General features: G+C 38.6%; 1 protein-coding gene across 8 annotated transcripts in view; it reads left to right on the top strand.

Moving 5' to 3' along the window:
• LDB3 (LIM domain binding 3) overlaps positions 1–16,926 on the top strand; it is a 114,343-nt gene that overhangs the window by 4,432 nt on the left and 92,985 nt on the right. For 7 of the 8 annotated variants that reach the window (XM_064716963.1, XM_064716956.1, XM_064716959.1 and 4 more), the window contains exons 2-3: positions 751–829; positions 1,881–2,005. In XM_064716963.1, coding sequence (XP_064573033.1) covers positions 1,913–2,005 — 93 coding nt within the window. In that variant the 5' untranslated portion in view covers positions 751–829; positions 1,881–1,912. The remainder of the gene's footprint in view (positions 1–750; positions 830–1,880; positions 2,006–16,926) is intronic. The other variant, XM_064716957.1, reaches the window with a different exon arrangement.

The following is a 16,926-nucleotide window of genomic DNA, read 5'->3' as shown; positions in this document are numbered from 1 at the left end:
ATTCCTAGGAAAAGTAAAAGTACAAGGAGAATACGATTTCAAACTTTTGTGTGTGCATGTGGCTTTCAAAAAAAAAAAAATCAGTACTAGATAAACTGGCAGGCTAGGAAACTCTGCCATTTTAAGTCCAACAAGTCCGTTTTGCCTCTCTTCAAAGTAATTATCCAAACATCAGTGGTTCTGGACTCACAGAGCACAGGTTATGTATACTGTGAATGTAAATGTACCTTTGAGGTATTTGTGAGACATCAAAACCCTGCTTTATTCTCAAGCTCTATCTTGCGATTTGCTTTCATTTTGGTTGGGGCCAGTTCCACTGGCTTAGTGCAACTTTTATTTAAATCTGAGTGGATTCCTGTGGTTTAATGTGGACCTCTGGCTAAAACAGAGGGTCATATGGTTTAGTCTAGTGCCTATGCAGAGATTAGTTATTCCCTTGTACAAATGGCTTTTCTGGCACTGTGAATGCTAGACAGAAACTTTTATTGCTTCGTGGTTTTGAAAATTATTGACCATCTCTTTAGACAAAGACTGAGTTCCTGGTAGTGTTTGCTCTCTGCTGTTTTGTAATCAGATATTTGTCATGTTTTAAGGTAGGTGTATTGGCAGGGTGGTCAATGTTCAAGCTGAGCTGCCTCACTCTAGTGCCTTATGTGGGCTTGCTTGTCTTTTTGATTATCAAAGTAGAACCCATGTTTGAGGGACATTTTCCCCCCCTTTTTAATATAATGGCAATTTCTTTCTAACCAGAGGATAGAGGAGGATAAATGCTGCAAAGATACAGAAGAGGGGTTCTGGAGGTCCTGCACAAATTGATGACTTGAAAGGGGTGAGTGTTATTTAATGTTTGTGTCTTTACTCTAAGAGCAGAAACTTTTTGTTTATATCTGTAGTTCTGCCAACATCTTCTTCCCTACCCTTGTGCCCTCTGTATTTTAGCAATTTCCAATCTAGGGCAGAACTGCTATCCAGCATTACTGAGCCAGTGTTATAGTTTTCTGGAACTCCTAAGAACTGGAATGTACACTATGAAAAAATCAAGGAATTAATCAAGGCAGCAATTAGCTGACTGTTTGTATTCTTAGCCTTTAAGTCAAGCGTCACACCTTTAGAAGACTTGTATTAAAATGATGGAACAGGTATGTAGTGAAACTGTGCTTTTATCACAGAAATTATATGCTGACTAGAGGTATCCCATGATCTTTCTGTATTCAGAAAAAATAAATGTTAATTTTTCCTAGGGAAAGCAAGGGCTGTGGAACCAAGAGCCAAACATGAAGTTGTGGAATTTTTTTTTCAGTGATGCTAAATAAATGTAGTATGTACATTTTTCAGTTTAACAAAGCATTGCAGAAGGTTAACGTTTTCTTGGTGCCTTTTCTGTTACATGTGGAACTATCTATATAGAAAGAGCTTGTATTATATGTCACAGTGCAAGATACCTCTCTGCTGAAGCAGAATTTAAAAATGGCTTTGTAGTTGTTAACAGGTTAGTGAAGAGACTTGGGTGTTTGGGATTTTTAGAGTGGGATTTTGTTTGCTTGTTTTATTAAAACATGTGTTTTGTCCATAAAGTGACTGAGCAGCATGAGGGGCTTGAGGAGCCTAGAAAGATCTGTCCCCTTCCGTGGGGACTATATTAGACCTGTGAGTCATGAAGTCTTTGCATAGTAGGTGTCTGGTTACAAACCTTTTATGGGCCCTCCTCAGCTGGGATATCAGCATCTGCATTATAGCTCCCATCTATTCTTAGGTGCTATCAGAGCACGACTGAGCAGGCAAGGCAGAGACAGAATTGCTTTCATTTATGTAAAACCCTTCCCTGTTCTCAGTCTGTTTTTTCACACTTTTTTCTGTCTGCCCATCCTTCTGTCCTGCAGTGCCCTGTTGCTGCCTGTGGAAGTGGTACAACATGGCTTACAGTGTGACTCTGAATGGACCTGGACCCTGGGGCTTCCGACTGCAAGGGGGCAAGGACTTCAACATGCCCCTGACCATCTCCAGAGTAAGTGTGCAAGAAAACCTTGTTGAGCTGGTTTGGGTTGGAAAATAGCAGTCATGTGTACACTTTGACCTGGCCTAGCAGAATTGAAGATCTTTGCACCTAGGTGTGAATAAAGACAATATAATGTGAACTAGAAATGTGCCAGTTTGAAGTACAGCCTGGCATTGATAATGCTTCAGGAAGATAGTTCTGGTTGATATATTTGTATGGATGTGATTCTGTCTCTTTTAAGTAATCTTCCAGTTCTATTCTGTACAGTGTTGTCTCTTTTTCTGCTGATAGGGGCCTCACTGGTGCAATTTGGGGGGAGGGGAGTAGAACAATTCTGAATGGGAATATAGAATTATATTTCTATAAAAAAAACATGTAACTGCTTGTAAGTATGAGAAGTCAGGTGTTAAAACTGAACAAAGACAGGGAGGTGTCCCCTCTTGTGATGGGGTGCAATAGTTGGATAAAAATTAGACATGTCAAGCAGAAGGCTCAGTAGTACTTAAAATACAGTCTTAAATTATGCAGAAGCCTTCCATTTGCAGCTGACAAACAGCATGAATTTAATAATTAATTACTTGGTGTATCTGTCAATTACAGCCATGTATCTTCTAGCTGCCTTTTTCTTTTCTCCTTGAAACATTATTTTAAGGTGTTGCAGTTTAGTACTCCTATTACCTGAATTAGCTCCGGTTCTTAAATATTTTTAACATTGAATAATTTTCAGGAAATTTGTGTTTCCCTTACCTACTTTTCTCTTGTAAGACAGTTCTGTGTGATTTCTGGTAGCTCCCTTCTTCTTTTCTTGTTTCAAATGTGCTCCAGAATGTTCAGATCTTTCTAGAGTGGTCTTGGCTCCTCCACAAATCACCTGCACAAGGCTTATTTTGCAGTACAGTGACAAGAGAGGTTGCTTACATAACAGTAAGAGAAATACCAGAATGATTTAATCAGACAAACAAGTAGAATGCAAATAAAAGGTCTGCTCCACTCAAAAATAATAATAAAAAAAGCCACCTACTCTGCTTTTAAAACTATGGGTTTTTTCATAATGAAAAAATACAGTGTGTTAAGTTGTGGGTACAAAATGTATGTCTCTGCAACAAACGTGATTCAAAGTCAGTTGGTGAGCTTTTGAAATCTTAGCTATGCTGTTTCATATTCATGCTGTGAAACTTTATCATCTGATCTCCCTTGTTCTTATGCACATTCTCTTTCTTGGAAGACAGAGCCACGTTTACCCTAATACTATGATGGTAAGACATATTTTTCATAACTCCTTTTGCAGCATAGTAATTGCAAAGAAGGCTGCTCTGGCAGTTTTATCAAAAGCAAACAAGCAAAAGGCAACCTAAAATACCCCCCATCTATAAAAATAAACTCCCTTCATAAACTCAGAATAATTTTTCTCCTGCAAATAGTGTTGGTATTTCTTTACTTATCCCACCCAAGGTAAGTACAGAGAGGTGTCATCATATTTTTTAGGTGTTTTCATGACACTTTGCAGCCTGCACTGTATGGTGTTGATTATTTTCTTATAAGTCATTCAGTCATCCTAGAGTTTGTCAGCCATGGGCCAGGGCTGAAGCACTTGCAGTGTATGTGACACAGTCAGTAATGAAAAGCCAATTGTTTCCCAAAGAGCTCATTGTCTCAGATTGTAATCTGTGGAAGTGTAAACACTATGCCCAAAGGCTGTATGATTCTCATGAGGCTTTTGAGAGCATGGGAGGAGCAGAAGTGAAACTGCAACAGCTGAATTCCCAGAGGTGTGGAGGAATTAGCTCTTCACTGAGCTGACTGCATTTTCAGCCATAGCAGTGTCAGAAAGCATTGTTAAGTGTCTTTAAACTCTTCCCAGTAAGGCCCAGTTTTTAGCTGGGACTGCAGCTTTGGGATGGGATTGGATTTTAGAGCCTGCCTTATGAGGGCACAAGCAGACATACAGGAATTAAAATAGCCTCTTTCAGGGGGAGCTGGGATAGTTATGCCTGCTGTTTGTGATGTTTTTGATTGAAACACAGTGTAATACATTACTTTTGATGATAATCTGATTTTTTTTCTTTTTCATCTATCACATAAATATATCTCTAAACAGATCAGAAATTTCGGTCATAAGTGAGTTGACCTATGAACTCAGCCACAATTGCAGTCTTATTGAGGTTGGAAGAGAGAAGCTGTACTTACATTTTAAGATATTCCTGGTGGGGAGGAGAGGAGAGAAGATAACTGTGAGGAGAATCTCCTTCTTGGAAAGGGCACACAGCTCTAAATGTTGCTAGTGAATGTTGTACACCTATTTATGGACTGGTTTTGATCCACAGCTGCCCTGAGATGAGAGTTTCTATGTGTAAGATGAGTCCTAAACTCCAAAAACTTCAACTTAAAGAGTATTATAATTGCTTTTAGTATCAGATGTGCCATGGCCCTTTTGGCTGCATGTGCACAGTGTCCTTCTAAGCCTGCAGACTGGGTTTGCATGCAGACATGTTCACTGTGCTCTGAGTGCCCCCAATTAATTAGATTGTCTGTGGATGGGCCACAGAGAACACAAGAATTCCTCCTTTTTCATGAAGGCTCTATGCTCTTCTGTCATGCTGCAAGAGCACTGCCTCTAAGCTCCTGAGAAAAACGATGGAAAGAGTCTGACACAGCAGGGTTGTTCATCCCATCTATACCATTAGCCCAGGATGTTTCCAAGCACCCTCCCAGAAGAGGACACCAGTATTGAGCCATTGTGCCCATGCATAGACATAAGATGGGTACCTGTTGACCTGCACTCTGTCAGCCAGCCCTAGCCCTATACAGTTCCCACCCACCTCACACTTTACCTGGAGAGCAGGGGAGAAATCCTGAAGGTCTTTGAAACCTGCTGAGAAAAGCACAATACAGGATTGTGGGATTGCTAATGCTTTTGTTCAGGAAAAATATTCTTAATGCAGTGGATGAGGAAGGGAATTACACAGTGCTGTTTGGCATAACAGTTCACTCCTAAAGAAATCTTTAAAATGGTGTCTCAGACACTGCATTTTCTTCCATTCAGGTAGGCCCAGGTGATCAGCTCATTGCTGAATAGTCAGCAGCATAATGCACAGGAGTCACAGTCAGTCAGCTGGGTGACAGGTGAAGATGTGTTCCCCTGAAATGGATTGTTCTGCTTATCTGTTCTTTATCTAAAAATAAATGCCTGACTAACATAGGGGATGGGAACAAGAAAACAGCAGACAAAAACAAATAGGGAAGAGTGTGAAGCTCTGCAGCTTTCGCACTCCTTTAACAATAGCAATGGGAAATCATCTGTAAACTATTTTTCCAGTCCCCACCCTGCAGACCATCCTACCCACTAGAAAAATTCTGTTATGAGATGTCAAATTCTGTCATGAGATGGCATGAGCAGGTAGCAGACATAGGAAAACAGTATTGACAGACTTAATAAAGCTAAGCATCTGTCAGCCCTGCTAAAATGAATGAGACTTGCAGGTTGTTGGCAGTGCTAAGCACTGTCACCAGTGGCATGATCATATACATAAATCTGGTCTTTCCAAATTGATGTGGGCAGCAAAGCTGTTTATTTTCTCCTACTGCTTGAAGCAAGGAGAATTCATTAATTTTGTAGACCTAATCCTCTGTAAGAAGGCTTTTGGACATAGTTAATTATCTAAGTGCTCGGTTGCCATGTTACCCAAGATCATACAACTGTACATGGTTGGATGCAATAACAGAACATCTTCATATAGTTCTGAGTCTTTATTTCTGAACAGTAAACTTTTCTAGTGAGACAGGCTGGCTTGCAGTTGATGCAATGAGCTGAAAGGTGTGAAGGAGCAGCTGTTATCTGAGGTAGTGGAAATATTATCTAAATCACTGTGGTAATCTATACAGTTTTGTATTTCCTAATAGAGATGTTTTTTAGCTGCTTGGGTTCCACATCAAAAGCCAGAGCCTGAAACAGGAGATAGTGGTTAAACAAAACAAAAACATTCAATAAATACTTTATTTAAGTGATGAAAACGTTGAAATCTGGTGAATATGTAAGTCCAGGGAGGGAAAACAGCAAACACTGCTACAAAAAGCATTAAATTCGCTGATCTGTATACTGACTCTGCTACAAGCAACCTGTAACAGCTTTTTGAGTCTGGGGGAAAACCCTGGTCTAGCATTTTGCAGTCTGTCTCTGCAGGAGCAGGAAGGTTTTTTTCTCAGAGTTGTTAGGCTCTTTCCTTTTATCAGCATCTCTTGCTGATTGCTTCCTGTCCCTCCTCCCCTCCCTAGCATACATCTGCCAACCTCTGGCTGTCACTGCCTTTGCTTTAGAGGAGCTGTGTGAGAGTATTCATTTCCTGTGGGCTGTTGCCTATCAGTGCCTTACAACAGGCAGCTGAGGAGGGAAGGCAGTCCTGCTTCACATTTTTCCTTCTATTCTTAAATGCAAGGAAACCTCAGATGATCTGGGTCAGGCTCTGTGCATTCTGCAGCTGTCCTTTGAATGGCCATGTGGTGCTGTACATAAACTGTAATCAGAGAAATGCAGTTTACCTGTATTGAGTGAACTGCAACAATTCAGCAAGTTCTCTTGAAGTGCTGGTACCACACCACCTGCTAAGCATCCACCTTTGGTGAATCAGACTGCTGAGTAGCTGTCATAAAGCTGCAACTGCTTTTTCTTATCTCCAAATAAGAAGTCCTTCACTATACCAAAAGCTATAGATTAGTATTTATAATAATTGATATTCTACAAAACCAACAGATAAATCTGATGTCCTCCAGAAGTCTAGGAGTCTTCCTCTTTACTCAGTAGAGATGTTTCCTTTTTCCTTTAAAGTTCAAATGACTGAGTCAATTTCTGAGAAGGAAGTGAGCCATTTAATATAATAACTGTATTATGCCTAGAAAAACTGTAGTAATTTTTTATGCCTTAGCAGTTTCACACTCTTCCAACCTTCTTACAGTTTAACTCAAAATAGTTCCTTGTCAGTGGAAGGTTAAGTACTTCCAGGCCAGATTTTCAGAACACTCTGAAATTTTACTATTTATTTTTTTGAAAGAACAACTATTCCATGGGCATCAGCATTTCTTTATGATAATCTGTTTAACTGGTTGATTACTTCTTGAGCAACAGTTACCTCATCTGAAGTTAAAGCATTGTGAGTTATATTACCTGCAATTATTTGTTATATATACAAACAATGTCAGTATCCTAGGAGAGTCTTGGTTATCTGATGTGGTATGTTTGCTTTCAAACTAATTTGCAAACCGGCTCTGCTATGTTTACAGCTACATCAGAATTGATTGTGTTTCTGTGAGCCTGAGCCCTACAAGTAACTCCTCAGCCTCCTGATTTGGTATTGTTTATTTGAGATGTTCCAGTAGACAGCATCTGTACTATAAATGGCAGTTCAGTGTACAGGGCATTTGTATGATAAGGTTGCATGTCTCATCAGACAAAAGTGTCATGTCTATTCAGACAAGGAAAGAGGGAGCAAATTCTATATTTGCTTTCCATTTAAATAATACTTGTTGGACCAGAGAAATGGGTCCTGGAACTCAGGGATCAAAAAATCCCAGTTTACCAAGGAGGCAGTTCAGGTCTCTGCTCTGAGTAAAACAGATTTAAACATGGCTGTGCAGGTGCTCTAAGAGGTAAGGTGTTAATTATTCTGAGGTAGACAACATTTTCTGTCTTGATCAAAAGTACTGTGTCAGGTCTGAGAAGTAATCCCAATGTATGTTTCACCAGAACCACTAACACTTAAGAGAAGGTTTGATTTCAGCAAATACCCAATTTTGTATCCAAAGCCATTCCAGCGCAAGATGGTTATTTTTCCCTTCTGGGTAAACTACATGCTAGAAGTAAGAAGCTGTTGTTTTCTTTCCTTGCAGAAAATATTCTGAAAAATCCATGAAGTTTGTTGTTGTAACTTTAAACTCAGATTTATTTGTTGAAGGGTGCTTTTATTATAGTTTTATTTAAACTGTAGCAGGATAGTGCAATGGCATTTGAATGCATGTATTGTACTTGACAAAATAACTTTCAGGAACAGCATGTAGCTAGCTGCAGCTCTTGGTCAAATGATTTCTCCTTTAAATCAAGTAGATACTCAGAGCACAAGGCAGCACCTCTTATCTGTTTGTGTGATTAAAGTAATCACTAAATACTAAGTCCACTGCTGAAGGTCAGGGGTATATAAGGAGCATTATGTGCTCTGCACAGATGCTGTGCAGAAATCATCTATTTAAGGCTGTGTTCTTCAATTCCATCTGTTTTGCCTTTCAGGAGAAACATAACACCCTGGTAGAATATAGGCCAGATAAATGTGAGTGATGGCCTGTAATAGCTGAGGTTCTGGTTTAAATGGTGTTAGATCATTAAACCTGGTGTTCTGACTGTTCAGATACAAGATACATATCCCATGGTTTTGAAACCCTTTCTTCATTTCACCTCCTAAATGCTTTTTAATTTGGAGTAGGATTGTAGCTGAATCATCAATACTTGTGTGGCATTATCTGTGAAAAGAGCTCATTCTATGAAATAACTGGGCTGAATAACATCTGTGCAATTGCCAGCTCAGTTACTTTATTAACTTTGCAGCTTTCTTTCCTGCAAAAGAAAGGGAAATGCAGCTCTTCCCGTGAACAGGAGGCATATAGTGTTAGCTGTGGGAAACAAGGGCTCAAGACTGGTGAAAAACTGAGTCCACAGCTGAGGATAACAGCAGCTCTTGTGGTTTTATGGAGGAGGGAGGAAAGGGTTTTCTTTACATAAGGAAACAGATCCACAACTCAAATTGGTTATTGAGTTATTATTACTTGTTTTAAGATTTGACAGTGTGCCCTGGCAACTGGATAATGTGGTCTGACACATTGTTCAGTCTTTGACCTAGAGTTTACTTGTATCAGAATATAGTTGATGTAGTATTTCAGGAAGTCCTCAGAATTACATAATTATTATTGAAGTTAATAATTTTGCAGATCCTTTAGAATGACTAAACATCAGGAGGTAACCATTAAATTATGAATTTAAAGCTGCTGAACTGTTAGTGCTTTACAATTAAAATGCACAATAAGCTTTTTTCAGATAAAACTTTTTATTAGTGTCTGCTGTCTGAACTCTGTAAATGACTGTCTTAATAACACTGCAGATAACTCTGTCATTATCTCCATTCTGAATACATTATTGCAAAATATTCTCCAGTCACTGGAAGACAAAGAGAAATTAGCTCTGCAAATATGTTATCATTAACTTTCTATACTAGCAACAGCAGCTCCCATCTTGTCATCTAATTAGTAGCATAAAGTGTATGTTATACTATAACTATCAAAAATGTGGATATTTAAATACAAAATAACACCAACCTTGAGTAGCAATGTGGAAGTATGAAAATGGTATACAAAATGCAATAGTTTTCACTATACTCTAGCCTTCATCTTGGGCCACAGCTAGCTGAGAGGACAATTTCATGTAGCCAGTTCGTGTGTAACTAGAAGTGTCTGCATGTGGGTGCCTGAGGTGCCACCATTTTAATGCATAATATAACATTAAATAGTGTCCAGTGTAACCTGACATAATGCTCTTCTTTTCCACTGAGTTTTGTTGCAAGATTAGCCAGGTAAATTATTAGTCCCTGTTAAAAGATCTTGAGAAGGGGAAAGGAAAGAGGGAAATTTCTGCTGACAATTGCAACTGCAAGTTTTGAGGATATAAATTAATTTAAAACCTTGTCTGGCAATGTCAGCAGTACTGTGCTGGTAGAAATAAATAATGTTAATTGGAAAAGAATGGTTTCTATGCACAGCATGTTAAAGGGCTGTTTCTTTTGCACTAGTGTAATTAAAGCCTTAATAAAAAGGTTACCTGGGAACAAAATAGACAAATAGGCTTTCTGTTACAGTTGTCTAAATTCCTAAATACTGATTTTGGTAGAAGGACGCTATGATATTTAATAAATGACATTCAATAATTCATAAAGAATTTTGGTTTTACTGGTAGAGAGTGCGGACAAGGACTTCAATAAATGTGCTGTTTAGTCACATTGTGTTGACCCAGAAGTCACATTGTGTATTTAAAAGCTAACAGGTATCACCTGTCAAAATGTGTTGCATAGATTATGATTTTTTAAAGTATTTTATTTATCTACTATCATAAAACTCAGGTCTTAAAAGAAATAAAAGCTTGGTCACATAAAGCTGGCCCTGAAGTTTAAGTCAGCCTTACTGTTGGGTATCCTTTGGGGACAGTTCTAAAATCTTCTGGTTTTCAGATCCATGAAGAATATAATATTTCCCTAAATGTAAAGCTGTTTGTGTTCTTCTAAGAGATTTACAGGAGAAAAGCACACAATAAATAGAGGGAAGAGAGTACCTGTAATTAGGTACCCTCAAAAAATTCATTTTCAGCTTAAAAATGGCTCTAGATAATATCTTGAATGGGCTTCCTACAAGGTGACTCTTTGGTAGTGGTGGTTAGCAGCCATTTTCCAAAACGTCAATGAGATCTTGCTCTTCTTTTAGGAAGATGAAATGGGCCAAATGTCTTAAAGGCATGCAAATCCCCTGACAAGGGTAGAGTTACTTTCTGCACTTCCCACGTGCGTAGCTGGTGTTGTGATCATCCGTGCCACAGGTGTTCAGTGCCTGGACACAGTGCATAAATAGGTTTTAACCTTTCTCTAAAATCCTTCCAAATACACTTGATTTGTAGCAATGGCAGCTGAGGATTAGGAGGAACCCAGCCTTTCACATGGTCTCACCCTATTCCCACCTTTCCCTTACTCAGAGTCCAAATTCCAGCTTCTGGGCTATTTTGGCTCCATGCCTCTCTTGCTTAGCCATACCTAATACAGACATAAACCCTTATTCTTATTAAAAGTAACAGGCTTAAGGGCACATGCTTACTTAAAACAATTTATGGCTTCTCAGTTTGAAGCCACAATTAGTGACAATTAGTCTGTGTAGCATGAATAAAAAATATTTGCAGTGCATTGTAGTACTTACTATACCTGGTTGGGGTGCCGTGCACACTCTTGAGAAGCCTCTGTGGGACTCTCATGCTATATTTAAAGCATCCAGTAACTTAGGAAGCTATTTTGAATTGGAACCAATGCTATGTTTACCTCAAGCTTCTGGAATGGGACATCTTATCCAAAACTCCAAAAATACTACATGTAACCCCAGATTCTGGTACATAGTGCCAAATCTGAGTGCCCTGGTATTAGGGTGAATTTGGGCTGCCTTTCCTTGATCCTGGGGGTCACTGGGACCTTCCTGTTCTATTTGAGAATGTCAGCATTCTCTTCTTACCTAATCATAGTGGGTTCAAAAATGGCTGAGGGCAGTTAGTACTATGACAGGTGTTTAAAAAATAAAAAGTCAAAGTAAGATGGCTTTTTTCATGAGCAATTGCTAAGGTTAATTACTGAAGGAAAAAATTACTAGTCTTTCTGCTGATTTTTTTTTTACAGGAATTGTAACCTAACCTACCATTGAAGTCCTTTCCTGTCTAAAAGATTATTATCTCACTTTTTTGCTTAAATTAAGTAAAAAATTCTGCAAGATGAAATCCTTTAATCCTTCTGCCAACTGTATGGGGTGGGTGAGTGAGGATCTCTCTATTACATGTGTGCTCTTCTTTCTTCATGACAAGAAGTGGTCAGCAGTCTGCAAGCATCATCAGCTGTGTGGGCAGCAGCAAACCACATCTACCTGAACTGCAATCTTTCCCTGTTTCGTTGCCCACAACTTGATGCTGCTTCTTTTCAGGGCAGCACTTCTAAAATTGAAACACATGCTGGTTTGCCATGTAGTTCTCAGTAGCTCAGGCTGAGTGCACAGAGCTGTAGGTATCAGACTGTTGGCACCTCATGGGAAGGGTGAACGGATTATTGAGGTCCAGAACTGTTTGGCTGTTTCACCCCTGAGGAATAGCAAAACTCCCCTCTCTTTTGTGGGAGGCTTTGTCCCACCCTTAAGGGCTGTGTGCCTCAGCTGTAGCAGGCAGCTGCAAGGACAAGTACTGATGGCTCTTGGCATTAATCCTGACTCCATGTGAGACTGTTCTCTGCTGTCTCCTCCTTCCATATTCCTTGGATACTTATGTGGCCTCTTCCCCTTGCCTCCTTTCCTTGCTCTATTCCCACATCCTGCCTCACCAGCATGTGCTATCCTTTCTTTGCTCCAGCTTTCAATGCTGTTCAGATTAAGTGCACTTAGAGTGGAGGAGCAAAAAGATGAAGACTGCATTTGGGAAGTGAAAGACTTGGGCCCTCCAAAAGGTGTTATCATGTCCTGTAGAGCCATGAAGGGAAGAGCAGGAATGGGCAGGAAGGAGCTGGCTAAATATGGCGCCACATGGAAGTTCATGACTGCTCTATGTGAAGCTGGGGGGTTTCCTGTTTCTCTGATTACATGTGTTGCTGCATTAAATAGTCTTCTGTAGCCTCTGTTAAGGAGCCCAAGCTGCAAATAATACCAATATCACCTCTGTGTTGACAGTAGAGTGCATCTTCACTGACATTCCTGGAAGAGACTTTGCTCCTTTTACAGCCACACGTCCCATGATCCACAAAAAGATGGATTTATCCTGCTCAGCGGCAATTCCCTTTCCCTACATGTCTGTGCTTAATTTACTTCATAGCAGTGGTTCATCACTCTGCAAAGTGGCATCTTAGATAGTAATCTCCAACTTTTTCTTTGAAGAAAATATGCTGAGCATAGATAGTAAAACACATTAATATCCTTTAAAATGCATATAAAAATTGCTGAGAACATTTCCATAAATTTCACATGCCAAAACATGGGGATTAAGTAGTGGTGAAGGGAAACAAAACAGAATAAACTTTTTTGAAGGTCTAGATAATTAGAGAATTAGTTCAACTTTAATTTCACATAAGTTTTATCTAGACCCAATTCTTTCCTAGGAAGAATGAGAAAAAGTCTAAATACTGATAATTTACATGAACAGGTTACTCTCTGGAAGAAAATGAAGTGCTTTAGGTTTTTGCCAGTGTGTGTGAGTTATCATGGAGGTTATCCCAGCTTGTGGGAACCTTCCTAGCAAAAAGAAGTGATCATCTCTTCCACAATATTGAAGACATATTTGCAGTGTGATTGACAAGATGAGGAGGTGGTATATGATTTCTATGCATGTCAAGGGACTGGCAGTGTATGAAACCAAAACTAGAACCTAGCTGCTTTATTTATCCCTTGAACAGATGCAGTACCAGCAGCTGCAATAAGATCTTTTATACATTCCACCCACGATTCCCTGGAGTTCGTGTGTCCTAAAGACAACCTGGAAAGGAGGCAGGACACTCTCTTGTACAGTATTACATTTTATAAGTACAGTGTGAAATGTTGATCTTTCTCATAGGGAAAGAATTCTAGGCTGGATTTGAGTTTCATGCCATTTGATGATATGGTTAGATGTGTCTTTGTCTCTTGCTACTCTGAGTATTTAGCTCAAATGTTTAATTTGGTCTCTAAATTTTGTTTTAATAAAGCTCTTTATAGACTAGAAAGCAGCACAAGGTAGTTTTATTATAATTTAGCCCTTATTTGCCTTATTAGCTGGACCTTTAATTAGTTTTATGTGAGGAAAGTGTTGTTAAGAGGACTGGTAAACAATATTAGTTCTTTTGTCTCCATTAAGTCTTGATTCTCCTCCACTGGTTTTGCAGAGATTGGATTGGGTTCCAATATTAAAAGCATCTCCAAGCTTAGGAGGCTGGGGAAGAGCTCTCCCCATGTAGCTGGTTGTTAAGCCTCTTGGTTCAATGCATGGATAGAGGGTTTAGGTAGGAATAAACTCTCCTCACTGGGGTTTAATTTTAGAACGTCCACAGTGAATGTTCTGGCCTGGATGCCACAAGTCTTTAGTTTCAGTCTTCCCATAAAGCATCTTGGCTACTGTCTGAGACTATTTGTGCCATACATCCACACCAGCGTGCTACTGCCCTTGGATACACTAATGCTGTGAGGAGAAATGTTTAGAAAAAACTCTAAAATAGTATCTTTTTCCACTGCAGACAACACAATTTTGCCATAGCAAAATAAAGATCAGGAACTATTGAGAAAAGCCCCCAAATTTCCGAAGTTGGTTTTTTTTCTATAAATAAAGGGTACATGCCATCTTTTGAAGCTGTTCATACCTTCTCACCATTGCAGCAATGACTATAATGGGATACTCAGTAAAAACTAATTTTCTCAGTATGTCATGAGAAAAGCTTATTTTTGGTTAAATTATAACACCTTAAAAGAGATGATGGTGACCTCCTTGAAGAGGTGAATTTGAAACATCTAAGTGTTTCTTAGTATTTATTTGACTATTTTCATCTATTTATTGAGTAAAGTCATAATAATTAACATCTCCAGATTCCTAGGTCTATCTGTTAACAACAACAACAAATAATCAAGTAAAAGCATATTTTAAGAGAAAGATATCAAATACTGAGAACAGATGAAAAAGGCAACGATTTGCAATGTCCTTAGTACATTTTTAGTTGAGTTAATTTTTAATTGAGCTCATTTTTAGTTGGAGCACTAAAGGTGTTCTCCCTATTTTCCCAGCTGAGTGCTTGGGACCTGTGTATTTATCTTTGGATGCTAATGGCCTAAGAAAACACCTCTCTTTTTCTTTTTTTGCTTTTCTTTGACACCCATGATGAACAGATATTCCTGATTACATATACATATATCTATATACATATATTTTCTCTGCCATTTGTCACACCATTACTTAATTTTTTGCCCAGTTTACCAGAATAAGTAAAATCCAGGCTGTTTTGATGGTACCTTTTTGCTTTTTGTGCAGCTTCATTCCAAGGACAAATAGCCATTGGTTGGTTGTGCCTCTTGAACTTTTCTCCCTTCCTCGGGTGACTTGTGTCACTTTGTAGTGCAAGTAGGTTGCACTGTGATAGTGCTCAATTCAATCAGATAATGTAACAGTGTGCCATGGCCTCATGTTCAAGGAAAGATGCCTATAAATTGCATTTAAAAATTGATAATATGAATTTTAACATCCTCTTAATTTAAAAATATATCTTTCACTTCTGTGGTCCTTGATATTGTTTTGAAGTCTTTTTTCTTTTTCCTTTCCATTCTTACCTCTAGGACTTCCCTGATCTGTTTTTTGTATGGTTAATTTTCATTACAAAGACCAGCGAGAGAGACCAGGACGGGACTTTTTTTTTTTAATTAAAATATACATTGTCCATTTTGGGAGAGGAGAAGACCAAGTTATGTGAAATCCTTTTTGTTGGCTTCATTCCAATCCACTGTTATCCATAGACTCAACATATACATAACTGTTTATATCCTCTAAGTAGAAACCAGAGGAGCTACAAGACTGAACAAACTGTGCAAATAGAAGAAATGTAAGCATATATTCCAAGATAGTGAGGTTAGCAAGCATTGTATGTACTGATGGATAGCTAAGCTGCATGTAGAAATGACTGGTAATTTTTTCTATTGCCATCTCTCACTATCAAAGCATTGGGCAATATTCTCTAGGACTGGGATGGTATTTTGAGATCTAAGTTTGGGTTAAATAATGTCAAGACAAATGCCAGTTTGGCCGAAGAGAGAGCCCTTTAAGCCTATATACTGGCATGGGACCATAAGGAAGAAGTTTGAAATCTTGCCTGGCAATTGTCCTTCTATAACAGTCCTTTTAGTCTAGTGAACACAAGATTGATCTACTGTAATTTAAACAAGGAAGTCCTGCTTCCACTTCACTGCTTGCTCACAATATTTACTCTGATGTTTAGAGCAGACCTGATTAATTTTTGTTGCTCTGTATGTTATTTTAAATACATTGTGGTGCTGGTAGTTGGAAGGAATGTCCCCCCAGAGGGGTAAAAAAACCTCACAGCCAACTAAAAAACCCCAAAAAGCAAATTGTCAATAGAGTGAGAAATTACTGGACCTTTAAAGAACCTAAGACATTCACCTCATAAAAGTTTTAGCAGAATATAATTAAAGAATTATTTTGGATTTGTACAGCTGAGAGTGAGCCCTAAGTTGCTGTGACATGGCCAACTCCCAATGTCAAATCCCCTCTTCCCCCTCTCCCCTAGTTTTATCAAAGTATGAGAGTCTTGACTGAGTGAGATGCTATTGTTGGCAAGCCTTTGATGGACACTCCTGGAATTTCATTGCAGGAGCCATGACTTCTGTTTTATCTGAAATCTCACTGGCTCTTGATGACAGACAAACTCTGTTTTTAGCATTGCACTGAAGGTCAGGCAAATGACTGGTTTCCAAATAGAGTAACTGAAGATACTGGAACAGATTTATTCCTGGTATAATTCCACTGGTTCTATGAAGTTACAGGGGAATGTTCGTCAAGAGAGCCTTCTGAGTTGAAGGATAATTCCACTATTCTCAATCATTTGTGTATAAAAATAGCTTGGAAAACATACTATTTACCATAATGTTAAAATTCATCTGTAACAGAAATTCTATAGTCACTAAGATAGGGGCAATTTTTTTAGCTGGAATAAATTAATATAACTCTATTAAGGAGACTGACCACTGTAGAATGTAATTTTTTTTTCAGTATCTGGGAATCTAGCTCTGACTTCTTTAATTACTAGTGAGAATGAGGTTTTATGGCTGTGTAAATATTTTAGGACTAATCTAGGAAATGTATGCACTGCCTAGGCTGCTTTCCTAGTTATGGTTGGGATGATTCCATTATTTTTTACAGATTTTTAATTTTAGTTGCAATTTTGGCACTCAAGTCCATCAACTGGACTATCAAGCAGACTGGTTAGATATTTTACTTAATTTTTGCAAATTGTCTGAGCCCTTAATTTGTACAGAAAGCAAAAACTGATTTTGCAGATGGATGAAGAAAATGAAAACTAAATACTATACTATCATTGGGGTATTAGTAAAGGAATAATCAATGTCTTTGTAGAATGACATTGCAA

This window comes from Zonotrichia leucophrys, chromosome 6 (assembly GCF_028769735.1).
Source record: "Zonotrichia leucophrys gambelii isolate GWCS_2022_RI chromosome 6, RI_Zleu_2.0, whole genome shotgun sequence".
NCBI classification, from domain to species: Eukaryota; Metazoa; Chordata; class Aves; order Passeriformes; family Passerellidae; genus Zonotrichia; species Zonotrichia leucophrys.
This window is presented reverse-complemented; position numbering and strand designations above follow the sequence as displayed.